Source organism: Rhamphochromis sp. 'chilingali' (genome assembly GCF_963969265.1).
Source record: "Rhamphochromis sp. 'chilingali' genome assembly, chromosome: 19".
Classification (NCBI taxonomy): Eukaryota; Metazoa; Chordata; class Actinopteri; order Cichliformes; family Cichlidae; genus Rhamphochromis; species Rhamphochromis sp. 'chilingali'.
The window spans coordinates 26,013,423-26,030,925 of record NC_137946.1 but is presented as its reverse complement, the minus strand read 5'-3'; the positions used below and the strand labels follow the sequence as shown (position 1 = coordinate 26,030,925).

General features: G+C 41.8%; 2 protein-coding genes across 2 annotated transcripts; both read left to right on the top strand.

The window, feature by feature from the left end:
- The first annotated feature begins 9 nt into the window (after positions 1–9).
- On the top strand, positions 10–4,743 carry LOC308387226 (G protein-activated inward rectifier potassium channel 3-like). Its single transcript, XM_080867153.1, has 3 exons — positions 10–476; positions 2,755–3,905; positions 4,382–4,743. Exons 2-3 carry the CDS (start codon positions 2,780–2,782, stop codon positions 4,576–4,578), a joined length of 1,323 nt encoding a protein of 440 aa, XP_080723279.1. The 5' UTR covers positions 10–476; positions 2,755–2,779; the 3' UTR covers positions 4,579–4,743.
- Positions 4,744–6,706: 1,963 nt separating this feature from the next.
- On the top strand, positions 6,707–16,752 carry pom121 (POM121 transmembrane nucleoporin). The gene is made up of 13 exons (XM_080866734.1): positions 6,707–7,320; positions 7,977–8,183; positions 8,339–8,488; positions 10,177–10,257; positions 10,370–10,541; positions 10,632–10,720; positions 10,801–10,880; positions 11,579–11,697; positions 11,786–11,885; positions 12,274–12,552; positions 12,644–14,119; positions 14,669–14,767; positions 15,329–16,752. Exons 1-13 carry the CDS (start codon positions 6,746–6,748, stop codon positions 15,427–15,429), a joined length of 3,528 nt encoding a protein of 1,175 aa, XP_080722860.1. The 5' UTR covers positions 6,707–6,745; the 3' UTR covers positions 15,430–16,752.
- The last annotated feature ends 751 nt before the right edge of the window (positions 16,753–17,503 follow it).

The following is a 17,503-nucleotide window of genomic DNA, read 5'->3' as shown; positions in this document are numbered from 1 at the left end:
TGTATTGTATTCGGTCGGGTCTGTGTTTCATTTACAGCTGCCACCACTGATAGATGACCTATAAAACAGCCTTAAGTGTCCATGCTTTTGTGGAACTTTTTCCAGCATCATTTCAACAAATCGCTTTACAAAAGTTAAAGAAAACTGTATACACCCAGGTTTTATTATGTTCAGGGCTGATTAAATTATCTGACTAGGGTGAGAGTATCTGGGCTGAAATGTTCCAAAAACTGTTGCAGGCTTTTGAATGCACCGTGAATCATATTAGGTTTGTGAAAGCAGACTGTAAGAATGAAAAAACATTGTCAGTGTTTGTGCTCTGAACGATTGAGGGGGAGGAGACAAACAGCTGCATAGCTCCACAGCAGCAGCTCTTCACTCTAAACTCTCTCCTCCTCCATTTGATTACCCCGATGAGCTGAAGGAAGTTACATTATACCAGCAGCAGCGTTCATCTTAAGACATGCTTTGCAGAGGTATGTGGGGTTTTCACGTTTTCAGTAAATAAATCTGAACATGTGAACTCAATCTATAAGACATTAATACTGTCTTTGCTTTCTTTATCTAAACTTACTCAGTTACTTGTCCTGTATTTTAAGCAATAGAAAACACAGATACACTGTTGTGTGGTATTTATGTAATGCTTGTTTTCACAGGAATCTAAATTAAATTAATTTTTATTCATAATGATACATTTGGATTAATTTGGTTAACTGATTGATTGGATATGGAAAATGTAAAAAAAAAAAAAAGTGAAAATTGAGGGAAACATCAAAGATTACCTGTCAAAACCAACAACAAAAAAAGTCTAATGTGGGTGAATTATTTTCTGCCAGTACCCTTATTGATTAAACTGCGCTACATATTCTACTTTCCAATGAATATCCTGGAAATAACTCATTAAAAATTTAAAAATACATGCATACTGTACTTGTCGACTTACTTCAGGTTTTCGTTGCCTGGAGTAGCAGTCAGTCTGAGTGCCCCAATCAGGTCAGCTTAGCATAACATGGAATATTTGGCAATGTAATTTTTTTTTACTCAAAATATTTTTTGACTAAGTATTAACGTATTGTAAATATAGTTACAAAAAACATCACAAGGACTGGTTACATTGAAAATGAAACAAAAAAGGAAGAAAAAAAAGACTAAAACCCATCCACAGCAGTTCAACATGTATGGAAATGACTATTGTTTATATAAAACCTCTAAAGTTACAAAGTTGTAGAAGATAATACTAATTGAATATCAATCTGTATTTCCACCATATTTGTTTATACTCTTGCACCTTACAAAATGTCTGGACTGAGTTCATAATTAAGCTTCATATTAAATTATATTGATTGTAACTGGCTATTGTAACACAGTATTTTTTTTTATCATTGTTAAACTATATAAACTACTATATTTTATAATAGTTTACTTTTTATTTATAGACTACATCTTATTTGACAATTATCACATATGGCTGATGCTTATTTTTAAAACAAAAATCTTGCTAGGTGTTTTATATTATCAATACAACACGTGAGATATGCGACACCCTCATCTACAAACAGCTACTAGTTGCTCAAAATCCTTAAGCAACTCTAAAGCATAAATGGGCTAGAAAGATTTAAGATTGTAAGTTGTTATTTGTTTTCGAATGTTTCCTTGTAGTAAAATCCTGTCTCCCTGACTCATGTTGCTTGATAGCTGTAAATGTATTACACAGATGGGCACACATGTAGTCAAGATGAATTTTGGCCACATCTGGACACTACTTTCTAGATTTAAGCCTTCAGGCAAATACAGTTGGTAATCTTTTCAAATCCTTTGTATTCTTTGGTGTAGTTCAGATTAATTTTAAGGATTAGGACAATCCCTGCATGTGCAACAAGTTGCAGCGGTGACTGATCAGCCCACTTCAGACAGATGAAACCTGCTGTTATGCTGATCTGAATCTGAGGTAACCTCGTGAATCACCTGAATATAAATAGAGGATGACCTGGCAGCATGAATAAGTAAATACATAGTTAAAGAATAAATATATGTTCTTAGTCCTTTTTTTTAGATTATATTGTTTTATGTATTTTAATAATAAAGGCCTGTAAAGCAAGGCCAGCTTTGACTCATAAACCAAGTGCTCAGCCAGACTGAAAAACAGGAAGTTTAGTGCAGAGCTGCAGAGGCATATACAGGAAACCAGACAGAACTAAGTAGGAACTAAGTAACACAGAAGGAGTTGTTTTTATCGAAACTATGTGTGACGTGTAAAGGACCAAAATAATACAAACCATTTTTGGTTTCTAACGCTAGAGATCTGCAAAATGGCTTTGGGCTGTGCATGTCTCTCTCTTCCGGAAGATGATTAAATAAAATAATTATAAATAGTTTGACTGAGTCGTGTTCTCTCTATTCAGTAAAAGGATGACAAGAACCAGATTTATTATTTTGATTGTTGTTTTAAATTAATTTAAATTACTTTAGAATGGAAGTTTGGTTTCAGCCAACAACCATGTCATGTCTGAAGTCACACATATTACCTTTCTTTTTCACTATGATGCTTGGTTTGGTTTCTGAACGTCTACACGACTAGAGCCATTGGTTTACTCAGCCACTCTGTTCTGTGTACACTAACTCTCCCCGACAATAAAGCATGAACTGTGTGCAATGTTGAATCATTGTTGGCCACATCACATCATCCATATCCACATTTTTCTGCAATATTTTTGGAATATTGTGAATATTATGTAATATTTTCTGCAATTTCAGGTTGCAGATAAATTCACTTTGATCCATGATGATCACTAACTGCTCGTCACCCCCACCATCCCAAGAGGGGCCTCAGTGTCCACCTGAGAGTTCCTCTCAGGTGTTCGCTCCAGCTGAGCATGAGGTTCATCAACAGGACGTCATCCAAGAAACTCCTCTAGAATCAGTAGAAGACACCTTGAAATCTCTGCACATGCATCGTAACAAACACTTTAAACGTTTGAGCTCTCAATGGCAATCAACCTTCAGGGGCAACATTGCTCTCTCTCCAACAGAGAAGTGGCACAGTGCAAAGAGCTTCAGGAGGCGCTGCAAGCTGCTGGGAGACGAGCAGCCTCTATGTGTCACTACCAACAATCAGCGCCAGCGTTACGTCACCAAGGACGGCAAGTGCAGGGTTAATCTGGGACACATTAAAGACAAGAGTCGCTTCATTTCAGATATTTTCACCACATTAGTAGATCTTAAATATCTCTGGTTCCTTCTCGTCTTCACTGCCTGTTACATCCTCACATGGATGTCCTTTGGTGCAATCTACTTCTTAGATGCTTGGCTACGTGACGACATTGCACACGCCCACGACTCCCAGTGGCAGGCATGCTTTGAAAATGTGGACAGCTACCTCGCAGCCCTGCTGCTATCTCTGGAGACCCAGAGGACTATTGGGTACGGCACCAGGAGGGTAACAGCTAATTGTCCTGAGGGTGTGGTGCTCCTGATGGTCCAGTCCATCACCGGCTCCATTATCGATGCCGTGATGGTGGGCTGTATGTTCGTTAAAATCTCCCGACCACAGCAGAGGGCCCAGACACTGATCTTCAGCAAACACTGCGTCATCTGCGAGCGTGACGAGAAGCTTTGCTTGCTCTTCCGCATAGGTGACCTTCGAGAGAGCCACATGGTGGACGCCAAGATCCGAGCCAAGCTGATCAAATCCAGGCAGACCAAGGAGGGAGAGTTCATCCCACTGGAGCAGACAGAGATCAATCTGGGCTATGACACTGGAGGAGACAGGCTTCTCCTGGTAGAGCCCCAAACCATTGCCCATATCATCAATGACAGTAGTCCCTTCTGGGAGGTGGGGGCCAAGCGCTTGAAGAGGGAGACACTGGAGATTATCGTTATCCTGGAAGGCATTGTGGAGGCATCAGGTTTGTAGAAATGTGGTGCTTGTGCTGTTTAATATGGATACAGCTACGTTTACAACTTTGCTTGTTTGTCATTTTTGAAAAGAGCTAAGTATGTGTGTTATTATTAAACTGGGATTTTATTGCTTGTTGTGATGTTTACTGGTTGTTTTGTGATGTTACAGTAACACGTACAGTAGCATAGATCTTCATAAAGCTGCTTTGTGGTAGTTTTTTTGCCATTGTTTGAGTGGTTGGCAAACTGAAACCAACTAAGAAAAAGGTTACTGTTACTGTTCACCATCTAAAATATTAATAAATTTGTGTTTATAAAAAAAACTTTATTCTTATGGCTCAGTGCTGGCTAAAGTGCATAAATGCAGAGAAAAAGATGTGCTTTCATGTAAACTTGCACACAATAAAGTTATGTCCTGATAAAATCTGTTGGATCTTTTTCCAATAAAGTGACCGGTTCCTAACCCGCTGATGCTTTTCTGCAGGTATGACATGCCAGGCAAGGACATCCTACACACAGGATGAGATTCTGTGGGGTCACCGATTTGCTTCGTGCATTTCCCTGGAAAAAGGAGCATTCCTTGTGGACTGCAGTGCGTTTGACAAAACCTTTGAAGTCGAAATGTCTCCACTCAGTGCAAGAAACAGAAGCCATGCAAAGGATGAGGAATCTATATTTTAGAAACTGAAAACAGGTCTTATTTGTGGAAACTAGGAATCTGCAGTTGTAGTAATTTTATCTACTTTCTTGATGTGGAAAGTTAATTATTTTGCTATGTAAGTAGGTGAACTGAGTAATTTTCAATGATCTATTAAATTTTAAAGACAAACATGGCTTTCATACCTCTTTTTGTACACCAGCTGTGACATTCTCTGAAGTAATGACAATCATATTAATGAATATAAATCTCAGGGAGGCCATAATTTCTGTTGTTTTCCTTGTTGTATGTTTTGACATAACATGGTGTCTGATTTATTTCAAATCAAGTAAAATAAAATTTATCCTCTTTTTTTGTTCTTCATCTTTTAGTTGTTCCTTTTAGGGGGCACCATAGTGGATCCTCCATCTCACCCTATCCATAGCATCCTTTTCTGTCACACCAATCCCTATGCATGCATTTTCTCTGTGCGCTTCCTCATTTTCAGCATCCTTTGTCCAATATATCTACTATCCCTTCTTCTGCATTTGTCCAAATCATCTCAGACTTGCCTCTAACTTTGTCTCCAAACTGCTCAGCCCCCCTGATATTCTCATTTCTAATCCTGTCATTCTGCTCACTCCCAATGAAAATGTTTAACATCTTCAGCTGTCTCACTTCCAGTTCAGCCTCCTATCTTTTTCTCAGTGACACCAGCTCCAAGCCATATATCATAGCAGGTCTCACTACCATCTTGTAAATCTTACCCTTTACTCCAGCTGCTATCCTTCTGTCACAAATCACCCCTAACACCGGCCTCCACCTATTCTACCTTGCATGCACTCTTTTTTTCACCTTTCTTGTCCCCTCTCCATTGGTTTGGATGGCTGACCCCGGGTACCTGACCTCATCCAGGCATTCTCTGTTAAACAGTCTGGTCAAAAAGTCCATTGCTCGCTCTACTAGACATCTCCATACCTCTACAGGTTGTCATCTGGACCATCCGGCTTTCCACTTTCATCCTATTCATAGCTGCCCTCAGTTCCTCTTTACTAATGATTCACCAACATTGCTTCATATGTCCTGCTCTCACTGTCACTTGTCTGTGGTCTTGTCTAGGTGAATAGAAGAGTAGCATGGCAAATCTAAATTTAAAGGTCCACCGTTGTTTGGTGATTTTTGAACTGTGCGCTGTTGGACTCAGGCCGGATTATTTGCCCAGGGATTTTACCCATGTAATCTTGGTGGCTGTTTATGTTCCTCCCTCTGCTAACCCCACTGCTGCATTTGACATTAGCACTCTGTCATAGCCCAGTTACAGACTCAGCACCTCGGTGAGGGCAGATCCCATGAGTTGGATTTGTTTTCAACAGATTTGACACTGCAGTAAATGCCCCCCCCCCCCCCCCCCCCCACTGACCTACCTGTAGTTAGCCTGCAATCCACTGCCAAGCCACTCACTCTCTTTCTCTCTACACATTGCACCATAAAATCTTGAGAAAATCCTGACACCCCTCCCACACCTATCGTTTTCGATCGTGACCAGGTTCAAAGAGAACAGAGAAGACTCCACTCAGGCAAGTCTGCTCGACCAGACAGGGTGAGTCCCCTTGTCCTCAAGGCCTGTGCCCCCAGCTTTGAGGAGTCTTTCATTAACTGTTCATGGTGAATCTGAGCCCGCAGAGTGGAAGACGTCACAGCGGCCCCCGGGATTACAGACCTGTGGCGCTGACTTTCCACGTCAGACCCTGGAAAGACTCCTCTCTGACCATTCCCAAACTATTATCAGGATCCCCTTCACAAACTGCATGCTATGTTTACTCCAGTTAACTTTGTCTTTATGTTTTATGGACAACAGATGGAAATTAGCCCTTGGCTATAATCTGGTATGTTTACATTCATGTAATTTTTTTTTACATTTATGTTCATTAACATGCACTGTCCTAAATAAATTAAATTAATATTAAAATTGAATTGATGATCTGAAACATTTAAGTGTGACCAATATGCAAAAAATAAAAATAATAATCATACATATATTTTACACAAGAGTTTACATTACATTTGTCCAAGGTTCAGCAAAAGGAAGATTAATTTAATGAGCAGTAACACTGGCGGCGTTTTACAGCCCCACCTCGGTAGATGGCGCTAATGCGCGTGAATACAAATATAAATCCAAGAAGTAATGTCGGAAGAACAGCATGATGGGATATGAGAGTCCTCCGGCGGCGCGTTGCCGCCATGTCTCCTAGAGAAAAACATTTATTGCTTCTCTCTGCTCTAGGCCTAGTTATTCTCGCTTTTTATTATATTCCCACTTTTCTTTATGTGACCTTAATTCTTGCAGTTTGTTGTATTGTCTGTTATTATCATAGCGGAGAACCGCTTCCCGCCAGGTTAGGCCCGAATCCTCGGGGTGGGCTAAACGTTCCGGCCGTACTGCGGCGCTGGCTGTGGGGCTGGGAGGCGACCGGCGTCTCGGTACCCGCACGGGGGAGAGCGAAGAGCAGCGGCAACAACAGAGCCGAGCTCCGGGAATCAGAGGGACACTTAAGTCAAAGACTCGCTGAAAGCGGAGTTTATCGAAAGGAATCCTTATCAAGCGAGTCTTTTCTTTTTAGCCCCCGGGATTTTCTCATGGGGAGTTACATCGGGAAACCGGAGAGCCCAACCGCCGACTCGGGGAGGCGGAGAGCTGTGAGAAATCCCCGAGAGCAGCTCCGGGAAAAGCTGGCCAGACCCAACCACGCCGTCTATACTCCAAACAGAAGGCTTTCATTTGCTGGGTATGTTCAGGCTAAAATCAAATCAATCACATCTCGGTTTTACCGGCGTAATACAGCCCGGTCTTTTTGAATGGAGGCGGTTAAGTTGTTGGAATTCAAAAGGTTAAAGGTGCAGCTTGGCGGTTTTTAATGACTAACCTTCGAGTCGTCAGAGCGATCTCTGTAGCTCCACACAGCTATCCAAATGTGCTACACGTTACTGCAACCCTATGCGTATATATCTGTACAGGTTATGTCATGTGCAAGAGTTTCTCATTACAGTAATTTACTACTAATATAGTACCGGCATTTCCAATCTGTGAACAGTTATGACAGAAAACTTGAATTGTTGGCCATATAAATTACTTTAGTACTGAAAAGCATATTTAGCAGGTTTGCTGTATTGGCAATGTAGTAATGTATTTAGAAAGCATTAGACTTTTACCTGACAATCGGATTTATTTCCGCTATCGCCCCAACCATTATAGAGACTGACGAATGGTATTTAACATGAAATATCAGAGACAGGAACAAAAGTTCACGTTTTCTGTAATATTAGTGAGTATTATATGTTTGGGTTTTCCCAGAAAAATCTATTATGGCCATTTGTGGGATTACGAAAAGCAGACTTTCAGACCCTTCATTTTGCCTTGGCCTCTAATTGTTCTGTCCTGCAGGGAGACACCGGGAGCAGCGAGCAGGTTCACCATCACACCCCAGCGCCACTACCCCCTGCAGCAGCCGGGTGTCTCGTCAGTGGGAATCCTTCCTCCCGTCAAATGGGACGGTTTCAGAAAGAAAAACATCCTCAGCCCTCGCAATTCCCCGGCTGCCCTCAGCCCTGTCACAGTGAAGATCGCCAGGCCTGACCACAGCTCCCCCAGGTCTCTGTGCGATCTATGCATTACAGTGTTTCAGTCTAGATCATCAGCTTGAGTCAGATCTCTTTAAACTCTAACATAACCTGTTTTAAGAGATTAATGTCAAAACCCTTTTGATAAAACTTTTGTAATGGCTGTTTACCTTTCTTTTGTTTCAGCATGGACCATTTGAGTTATGCCGTTCTCCCCAGAGCGCCTGCCGATCCGTGCTCCAGAGAGAGTGTCCTCAAGGTGCTGAAGGAAAGCCGCAAGAGAGAGGTGGACGACGAGGACAGGAGCTTTACAACTGAGCAGAAAAGCAAAAGAAGGTACGAGGCAGCACATGAATGCTGACAAGCTTTATATTTTTGCCTTTTTATGTAGCTTGGTGACACTTTTTTTTTTTTGTCTGATAGCTGTAAGGTTATTATAGTAAACTAAAAGTAGGTATAAAAACATTTCAACTGAAATAAATTAAAAAAATAGACTGGAAAAAAAAGGACTTCCTATACTCGCACAGCAAACCTAAGACATAAAAAGTATCATGTGTTTTGTTTAAACCTTCTTGGTCTGTAGGTAATGCATAGTGTGGTTATTAGCAAGGCTACAGAAAAACAGCCTGTTGATGCTTTTAGTTGTCTCGGTCTCTTAGCTTTACGGACAGCTGCAAACAGAATGGATGAATAGCTTTTTCCTATTAACACCATTTCCCAGTCCATTTGTGGTGCACTTGGAAAGCTCACTCTTCTAATGTAATGTTCCAACAAAATATACACTCCCACATGGGGCCTTGCATTCTTATGAATGCATATAACATCTGCATTATAATGCTGTATTCATTTCTTCCCTTTTTCCCCCAGTAATTTGAATAGATACAGATCACACGTACAAATGTGGCCTTAAAGTCTTCTATAAATACATTACCGAAGCTCAAATGCAGTTTTGAGTTACTGGATGCCAAGAAAATTGGAAATATCACTAACACTTAACACAGCACATTTTACATAGGTTTTCTCTAGGGCTGGGCTATATCATACCGTTCACGGTAATACCGGTGTAATTTTGGGCAACGATAGGAAAATGAAATATCACAATAGAATATGGGTAAAACACGCGTGCGTAGTGCCTTTGTTTACATACGCACAACGGCGACGAGGCAGAATGAGAAGAGCGAAAGTGGATCGTTGAATGAAACGGATGAACCAGAATTGGTTTGTAAAAATGCTGCAACCTTAGTGGTGTGGAACTGGTTTAGCTTTCGTCCGTCAGATACACAACAAAGCACTATTTTTGGTAGAGCATGTTAGCGGGCCGTCGTCATCACCGTGTTGTTTGGAAAATACGGCACACTTAAAATCAATCCTTTGATTTTTCGGAAAATCGACAGTGCCCCTTATAATCCCGTGTGCCTTGTGTATGAATTCTGGTTGTGTTTACTGACCTCGAAACGATTTTATGTCGTACACGGCGCTCGAAAATCTGTCAAATGTTTTAGTACGACTAAGCTACGAACCCGCACCGCTTGATTGATTGTCGGAGCATTACGGCTATGTTAGGCAGGCGCCTCGCGGAGTGATACGTACTGTGCTTCAACATAATATTACCGTATTGTGTGTGTATAACCTCTTTTTAAGTTTTGTGGATATTATACATGGTTATGCTGATGATATGTCGGCCAGTTTCCACTGGAAATGCCTTTTGATTAAACTGTCAGCAAGGAATTTGCACTGTTACATTTTTATTAAACTTTAATGCACATAAAAAACAGCTGCTTGTTTAAGTGAAAATACATTGATGGGTTTTTTGCACTAATAAAGTTGTGGAATTGTAAAGTATTTTGTCTAGTGTCAATTATATCATCAGTTATATCGTTATCGCAAATTTTCAAATGTATATCGTGATAAATATTTTTGGTCATATCGCCCTGCTCTAGTTTTCTCTATTGTTATATTTCAAAATAATAAATGGTTGTTGGTTTTTTCCATTTTATTTTTTAATTAATTTTTTACTTCCTAAGACGTAATGACAGCGGTGGAAGTGCACACTCTGCTTTTGAACCCCTTTTGCCCAATGGCACGCCGTCACAGCTGGTTCCTAAGTAAGTTAAACTTTTCATACAGTTAGATCATGTCTTATGAAAGCCTGTGGTGCAGGGTGAAGTATAGTGTGGTGCTACCTGTGCATTAAGAGAAATACTTTCCTTTTCCCAGGCCAGGAAGTCTGAAAAGAGGGATGACCTCACTGACTGAGGAGTCCATTATGAAGAGGTCTCGGACATCCTCAATCAGCTCTGGCAGTGGAGCTCATGCTCCAAGAGGAACCCCGGGCACCAGGAGAAATGCCATCCAGAGTTCCTACAGCTCTTCATTGGGTCTCAACCAGGTAACTCTTCTCTGCTGCATTAAAGGACGCACAGGATTCTAGAGGAAACAGTGGAGCTATGACACTCTAAATCTTGTTTTCCCTTCACAGTGGAAGAAGCCGTCAGCACCCAGCTCCCCTCTGTCCAGCCCTGGATCATCTCGCTGTCAGACTCCAGAGGGCATCTCAAAAAGACCCAGGTGTGTCTCTGTTAGGCTTCTGATCAGTTGTTGACATTTAATCCAGTATTGCGGATTGTAACCTTAAGTTTCATTTCCAGAGAGGACGACACGCAGTCTCCCAGCTCAGCATCCTCTGCAAAGTCAGATCACACGTCTATGGACAACACACTTGTCTCTTGTGAGTGTCATACCTTGAGTAGCTGTGTTGTGTAGGGATTCATCTGTCCTAGAAATGCAGCTCTGTGCAGCAGATTATTTAGATTTATGCAACACTGACTGAAAAGTTCTACTACTAATTAAAAATCCATAGAGCTAATTTGCTGGGAAGTGATCATAGGTAATGCTAGTTAGACTTTATTTACACAAAGTCATTCCTTATCCCAGAAATTCATTCACTTGTACCCTAAAGACCCATTTTCCAGCATGGGGTTTATCTTAGTGGCCCTCTACTGTTAAGTTAACTCTTAAGACTGTTGAAGAATATTATCAGAGTTTTCAAATGGGACTCAAACTCATGCGTTTGAACATTATCATTGCAATTGTGCTTAATTCAGATTGCTTCTTTACTTTTAGAGAAATTGATTAGCCAGTTTGACCCCTCATTACTCGGTTTAAGAAAATGGTTTCCAGAAACATCCCAAGAAAGGCTGTTGGTTTTTTTTTTTTGGTTTTTTTTGTTTTTGTTTTTTTTCTTCTTGTGGCAAATGTTCATTCATTCAGTGGGTCTGAATGAACGAACAACAAGTTGGGATTTGTGCAGTGTTCAATCCGTGTGCCCCAAAAATTTAACATGAATGCAGTTGACTTAAAAGAAAAAAACCTTCAGAGACATTAAATTGCTTTCTATTTATTGTGCCTTGTATGATGATGTTCCAGTCAAACTGGCTCCATTGCCCAAGGTCCAACTCAATACTTCGTCAGACTCTGGTGGTAGTGGGAAAAGAAAAAGGAAGATTCAACTGGTGTCCAGCAACCGGGATGATCACATTTCTCTGGTAAGGATTACTGCAGTCTCATTAGAAACCTCTGTTCTCATGCTTAGCCATTACAGTGCTTTTAGTCTCTCCTTGTGCTTCCTTGCAGCCCCCACCTCCTGAACTGGGTTATACAGTTACTGTTAAAGATCTAGATGAGGAGAAAAAGGCTGGTATAAGTAAGATACAGAAGGTCCTGGAGACACCTGGTAAGTTGCATTCAGTTCAATCTGTTAACCCTTCATTCACATGTAAAGATTTAAACACCAGAAAAAATATTTATAGAATAGAAAAGAATAAACCTTTATTATCCCACGGATGAGAAATTTTGTTGTTACACAGCTCTTATAGTAAGGGGAATATAAAACAAAGACACAAAGTGGTCGTTTATACATAAGCAACTGAAGTCCGCATATACAGGTAACAATGTACAGAAATGTGTATAGAAAAATCGCATGGAGATATGTATAAAATGTACATAAAATATATCTATATTACTATAGAGCCATTGTGAAAGAAGTCAATCTACATAAATGTGTTTCAACCAAAATGGAGGAAAAAGCCCTAGCATGTCTGTGACCCTCTTCTTTCTTTTAGCTCCAGAGCCTGAGAAGACTGTCTCCCCCTCAGCCACCACTTCCACCCTGCCTGCCCCCTCTGCTGGCTCTACTGCTACTGCTACAACTTCCACCACAACCTTGAGCAGCCTTCTGGCAGCTCCCTTGCCCACATCTAGCTCTGCCACCCCAGTCATTAACCTGGATCCCAATCCAGTGAGCAGTGCCGGTACAGTGCCTGCAGCCCCCAACCCACTGCTGGAGGCTTTGAAGAAAGCTAGTGCTCCTTCTCCCACGTCCGCTACCAGTGCAAGTTCAGGTACAACTGCTCTTCACTTGATTTAATTTTGACTACCTTTAATTTCTTTGTTCTGTACACTCATGTTTTTTTCCTCCCAATGTGCCCTTAGTGTCTGTATCAACCACACCCGCACAACCCAGTGTTTCAATCCTAAAGGCATCAACAACAGTGGCTTCCCCACAAATCCCTGCAGTCTCCCAGTCCTCCTCTGCGTCTGTGCAGCAGTCCTCCGCCTTTGCTCAGGTCCTGCTGGGTCAGGTCTCCCAGGCTGCCAGTAGCACCCCACCTATGGCAAGCCTATTTGGGGTGGCTAGTCAGGTCAGCGCCTCCTCTGCTTCCTCAACATCTAACTCAACTGCTGTTACTGCAGCCCCAGCCAGCAGCTCTGCCTCAGTCAGTAACACCAACCCACTAATGGCTTCAGGCTTTAAGCCCATCTTTGCTGTAACCGCCACCACCACTTCAGCTACATCAGCTTCAGAAAGCAAACCACCTGTCCAGAATTTCAAACCCATCTTTGGAGATGCCACTGCGGCTACTGGCTTTGGACAGCCTCCATCCCTTGCAAGTGCAAAGGCAGCCTCTACAATTTCAAGCACAACCAGTACAGCCTCAGTATTTGGTGGATCAACAAGCAGCAACACAGCTGGCCCATCTCTGTTTTCTGGCTCAACCACCACAGCTGGCACATCCACAGGCTCCCTTCCCACTTCACAGCCTGCTCCACAGCCAGCTATGAAATCCCTATTTGGAAACTGGAACACAACATCTACAACAAGTACCACCAACTCAGCTTTGAATCAGGCTCAGAATGCTGTCGGCACAATTCAGTTTGGAACTGCTACCACTACTACAGCAGCAGCCACGGCCCCAGCTCCAGGACCTGCTACTGCTTCAACCACAACCTCCAGCCAGGGTACCTTTGCATTTGGTGCCACACAGCCAGATGCTCAGGCTGCCAGCCAGAAAGTATTTACATTTGGCCAGACAGCACCCAATCAGAACACAACCACTGCTTCATTTGGAGGCTTTGCCATGGGCAACACAGTTTCCACTGCTGCTCCTGCTACCACACAGTCAACCTGCAACTTTGGAAAGTCATCTTTTGAAGCCCCAGCAGCTCAGACAACCTTTGGCTCCACAGCAGCAGCGCCAAAGCCATTCACTTTTGGAGGCAGCGGAGCGTCATCCACACCTGCTTCTAACCCTGCCCCAGCTCCTTTCAACTTTGGGGCAACTCCTACCACCACAGCAGCCACTTTTGGTACCCCAGCTAAACCAGCATTTGGAGCCAGCACTGCTGGTTTTGCTTTCGGTGGCACTGCCGCTCCCTCAGCTGCACCCTCAGCTCCACCAAGTTTCGGTGCAGCAACCCAGGCTCAGAGCTCCTCCACACCCACCTTCGGATTTGGCAGTGCAGCTCCTCAGCCGGCTCCCTCTGGACCAGCTCAGCCAGCATCCGGTGGATTTAACTTTGGCTCTGGAATGCCGTGCCCTCAGTTTGGAACACCAGTTTCCAATAATCCTGCACCACAGATGGGAAGCTTCAACTTTGGGGCTGCTGCTACAGACAAACCAGCTTTTGGTAAGGAATTAAGACTGTTGTTGTTTTGCTTGTTTATGTCTTAAGCCCACCTGTAGAGCGGTTCAAGCAATGAATGTAATGTTGGCTAGCTATTTCTTTTGGCTGTTCCCTTGCTTGAAAGGGTTTTTATCACACCAGACATTTGATTTGGCACAGATTTTACTCCGGGTGACCTTTTTGTGTCTCCTCCTGGTCTCAAGTCAGGGATCTTTCTCGTGTTAGGCAAAGATGTTAACCACTACACTAATTTTGTCTGTTGCGAATATCTTAAAATAATTTTAGTTTTGATTACCAGTAAATGATAGTAAATTAATTGAAATGATTGGTATGTGAAACATAACCAGTAGTTGAATTAACGGGTCTCAGTAGTGGGGAGGGTGGGCTGCATTTTTGTTTGTTTACATCGCTGTATGGTTGCACTTATGTGTGAGTGCTGGTTTCCTACTGTGCCACACACTGACAGAAAGATTTCTGTGGTTAGGTTACTATGTTGGTCTATCAGAGTTTTAGGTGTTGGGTGTTTGAAGTTGCATGCTGTTTTCCCTGCAGGAACGTCAACACCATCTTTTGGCCAGAGTGCTGCTGGAGGTCCAATTCCCTTTGGAAGTCCTGGAACTCCACTCCAAGGCTTCAATGCTGTTCAGTTTGGTGAGGCATCAATTTTCTTTTTCTTTTTTTATTTTTTTTTTATTTTTTAGAGGTGATGCCCAGCTGGGGCTTTAGTAGGGATGTGTGGCTAGATGTTTAAACGATGGTTGCTCTCAAGGAGCTGTAACCCAGTGATTTAAACAAATTAGTCTTCTGATTTTATTTAGTGAGAGTGCAGCACCATCACAAAGTTTTATTGATAAATTTGTTAAATTACTCTATACCTCTTCTGTTGGTAATAGGATGCTACACTGTAGCATTATGCATTGCAATGTAGTGGGATTTAGCCTGTTTATCTACTGCTGTGAGGCCGAAGTGGAAACACATGGGTTCTGTTATTAAAGGTGGGCTTGAGGCAAGCTTATGGGAATTTTTATTGGAGCCAAATACTTAAAAGCATGTTGCCTCACTATAAGAATTCCTTGTCAGACCTGATATTGATCCTAATTTAGATGAAATTAAGAGGCAGTTTTGAAGTTTGAAAATTTGATGCCACTGTTAAGAACTGGATACTTTGTAGCAGAAATTGTTACATATCCATATATTTTTTATTTTGTTTAGGATCTCCAGCAACTCCTTCCTTCTCAATCGGAGCTGGATCGAAAACATCCGGAGCACGGCAGAGGCTGCAGGCGAGGCGACAACACAACAGGAAGAAGTAGCCTGCCACGTCGTTCCAACAACGCATTCGGAAGGACTCCAGCTGTTGCTGCTATGGCTAACCTGGCTAACATTGCTCTGTTCTAAGCCCAACATCCCACCCCATCAGGCTACCACCATGCCCTCTGCTTCCTCCCTCTCCTCCTCCAGTGGGTTGTGCTGGCCCGAAGTTTGCAGACGAGTTAGATAGAGCACATTAGCCTACTGAGTCCATGACCCAGTGAGGGAATGCAGCAGTAAGGAGAGAGAAACCACAATTATGTACTATACTTGAAAGAGAAAAGACTATTTGATAGATGCTGAACATAAGCATATCCAAAGTTCTTTTTCCTTTTACCATACACGGACACTCCCATTGGTTCGTCTTAAGGAGAAAGTTGAGTCGAGCTAAAGGTGGAGCTGCGGCTCAGACATTTATTTTTTTACGTGAAACCCTCGCTGGTTTGTATGTTACCTGGATATTTGAATACATTCTCTGACTGAGTCTGAATGGGATGAAATGCACAGTCAATTCAGATAAGGTACACAACACTGCAGTGTAAATGTAAAGTTTGCATTTAAATTATTTTTTTAATTGGCTCTCTGACCCTGTAAATGAATAATGTGTTTCTGCACTTAAAAGGGTGACTTAGTAAATGTCTTAACGTAGTTTGTGCAGACCCTTGTGTTCTTGTTTCGTACTCTTTGTCATTGCAAGCATTCCCAGAGTCCTCCTGTGGATGGCCTTTTTTGATAGTGATTGCCAACTGATTGAATTAGCAGGTCAGTATGTGAGTAGGATGAGTACTCGACTAGCGCTGACAAACCAAAGCCAACTCTTCAGCTTGTTCCCTGTGAAAAGAATCTTGAGATGAGAGTGTGCTTGTGTGTGTGTTTGTTGTGCCAGACTACCTCTCTTTGCGCCCAGGCACTGAATCCTTGTTAATTCACTGAAACGTAACAAATCTGCTAGAATCAGTTACATTTTACCTTCAGCCTACCTGCTGTTAATGCACATGTAACTGTGATAAATGGTGAGTTTTTAAATATCTGCACAGCAACACATCCCCACTTCAGAAATGTCACTGCTACCTTATGTCAGATTTACTAAAATTACAGTCTGTTCTATTGGATCTCTCACAGCGATACAGGGATTTTTTTTTTTGTTTCGTTTTTGTTTTTATTATTATTTTTGTTTTTGAGCATGCAGCAAACATGGACAGTAAAGCAGTTGATGTCAGCTGTTTTATTCAAATGATCTCTGTTCTCAGTAATAATCACCTCTTATTGTGAAAAGTGAGCCGTTACCAGTTGGGTTTTGTGTTTGTTTTTTTTTGGGGGGGGGGGGGGGGGGGGGGGTCTGTCTTTGTTTCTTCTTTTTTCTTCTTTTTTTTTTTTAAATTTTTTTTATTTGGATGGTCAAATTTGAATAAATAAAAATGTGAGTTGTGGATGTTCCACATTAAACCTTTAAAGATCGCCAAATTTTCTTCCCAAGATGTGGAGGCTATACTTCATACTGTGTATTAGCAGTATGCTGTTTTTGTAGTGGATATACAAGTATTGCTTAGTAATGTTGCAGGAAGTTAAAGAGGACCTGTTATGATTGTTCTTATTTTCTGTCATGTATATACTGTTACAATAGTGGATCCTCGTATTAAACTTGGCCAGAGTTTTGAGTAATTTGTTCACTTTATGAACAAGTAAACCCTGTCAGGCGTCAAACTTCTCCAAACGCACAGTTTCTGATAGTTTTTTTTTTTTTTTCTTCTTCTACTACTTCTGGTTGTATGATGTTTATGAGAGGAGTAATCCTTAACACCTCTCTTTGTGAGGGGCATCCAATCAGAAGAGCCCCTTAAAGAGGGGTTTGCTACACATGGTGGATGAACAGCAGAGCAAGAAGGGAAAGTGATTCTTTATGGAGTCTGGATTTTTTTTTTTCTCCAAGCTTCTGTGGGTTTCTCTTCTGAATTCGGGTTTCTCCCCTGCCAAAAACATGAAACACATTGGAAAAATGCTTTGTTAATGACATGCTGCTTACAGAACAAGAATGTCAAGAATTGATATCCAACATACTCTGAGAGATCTAAGTAG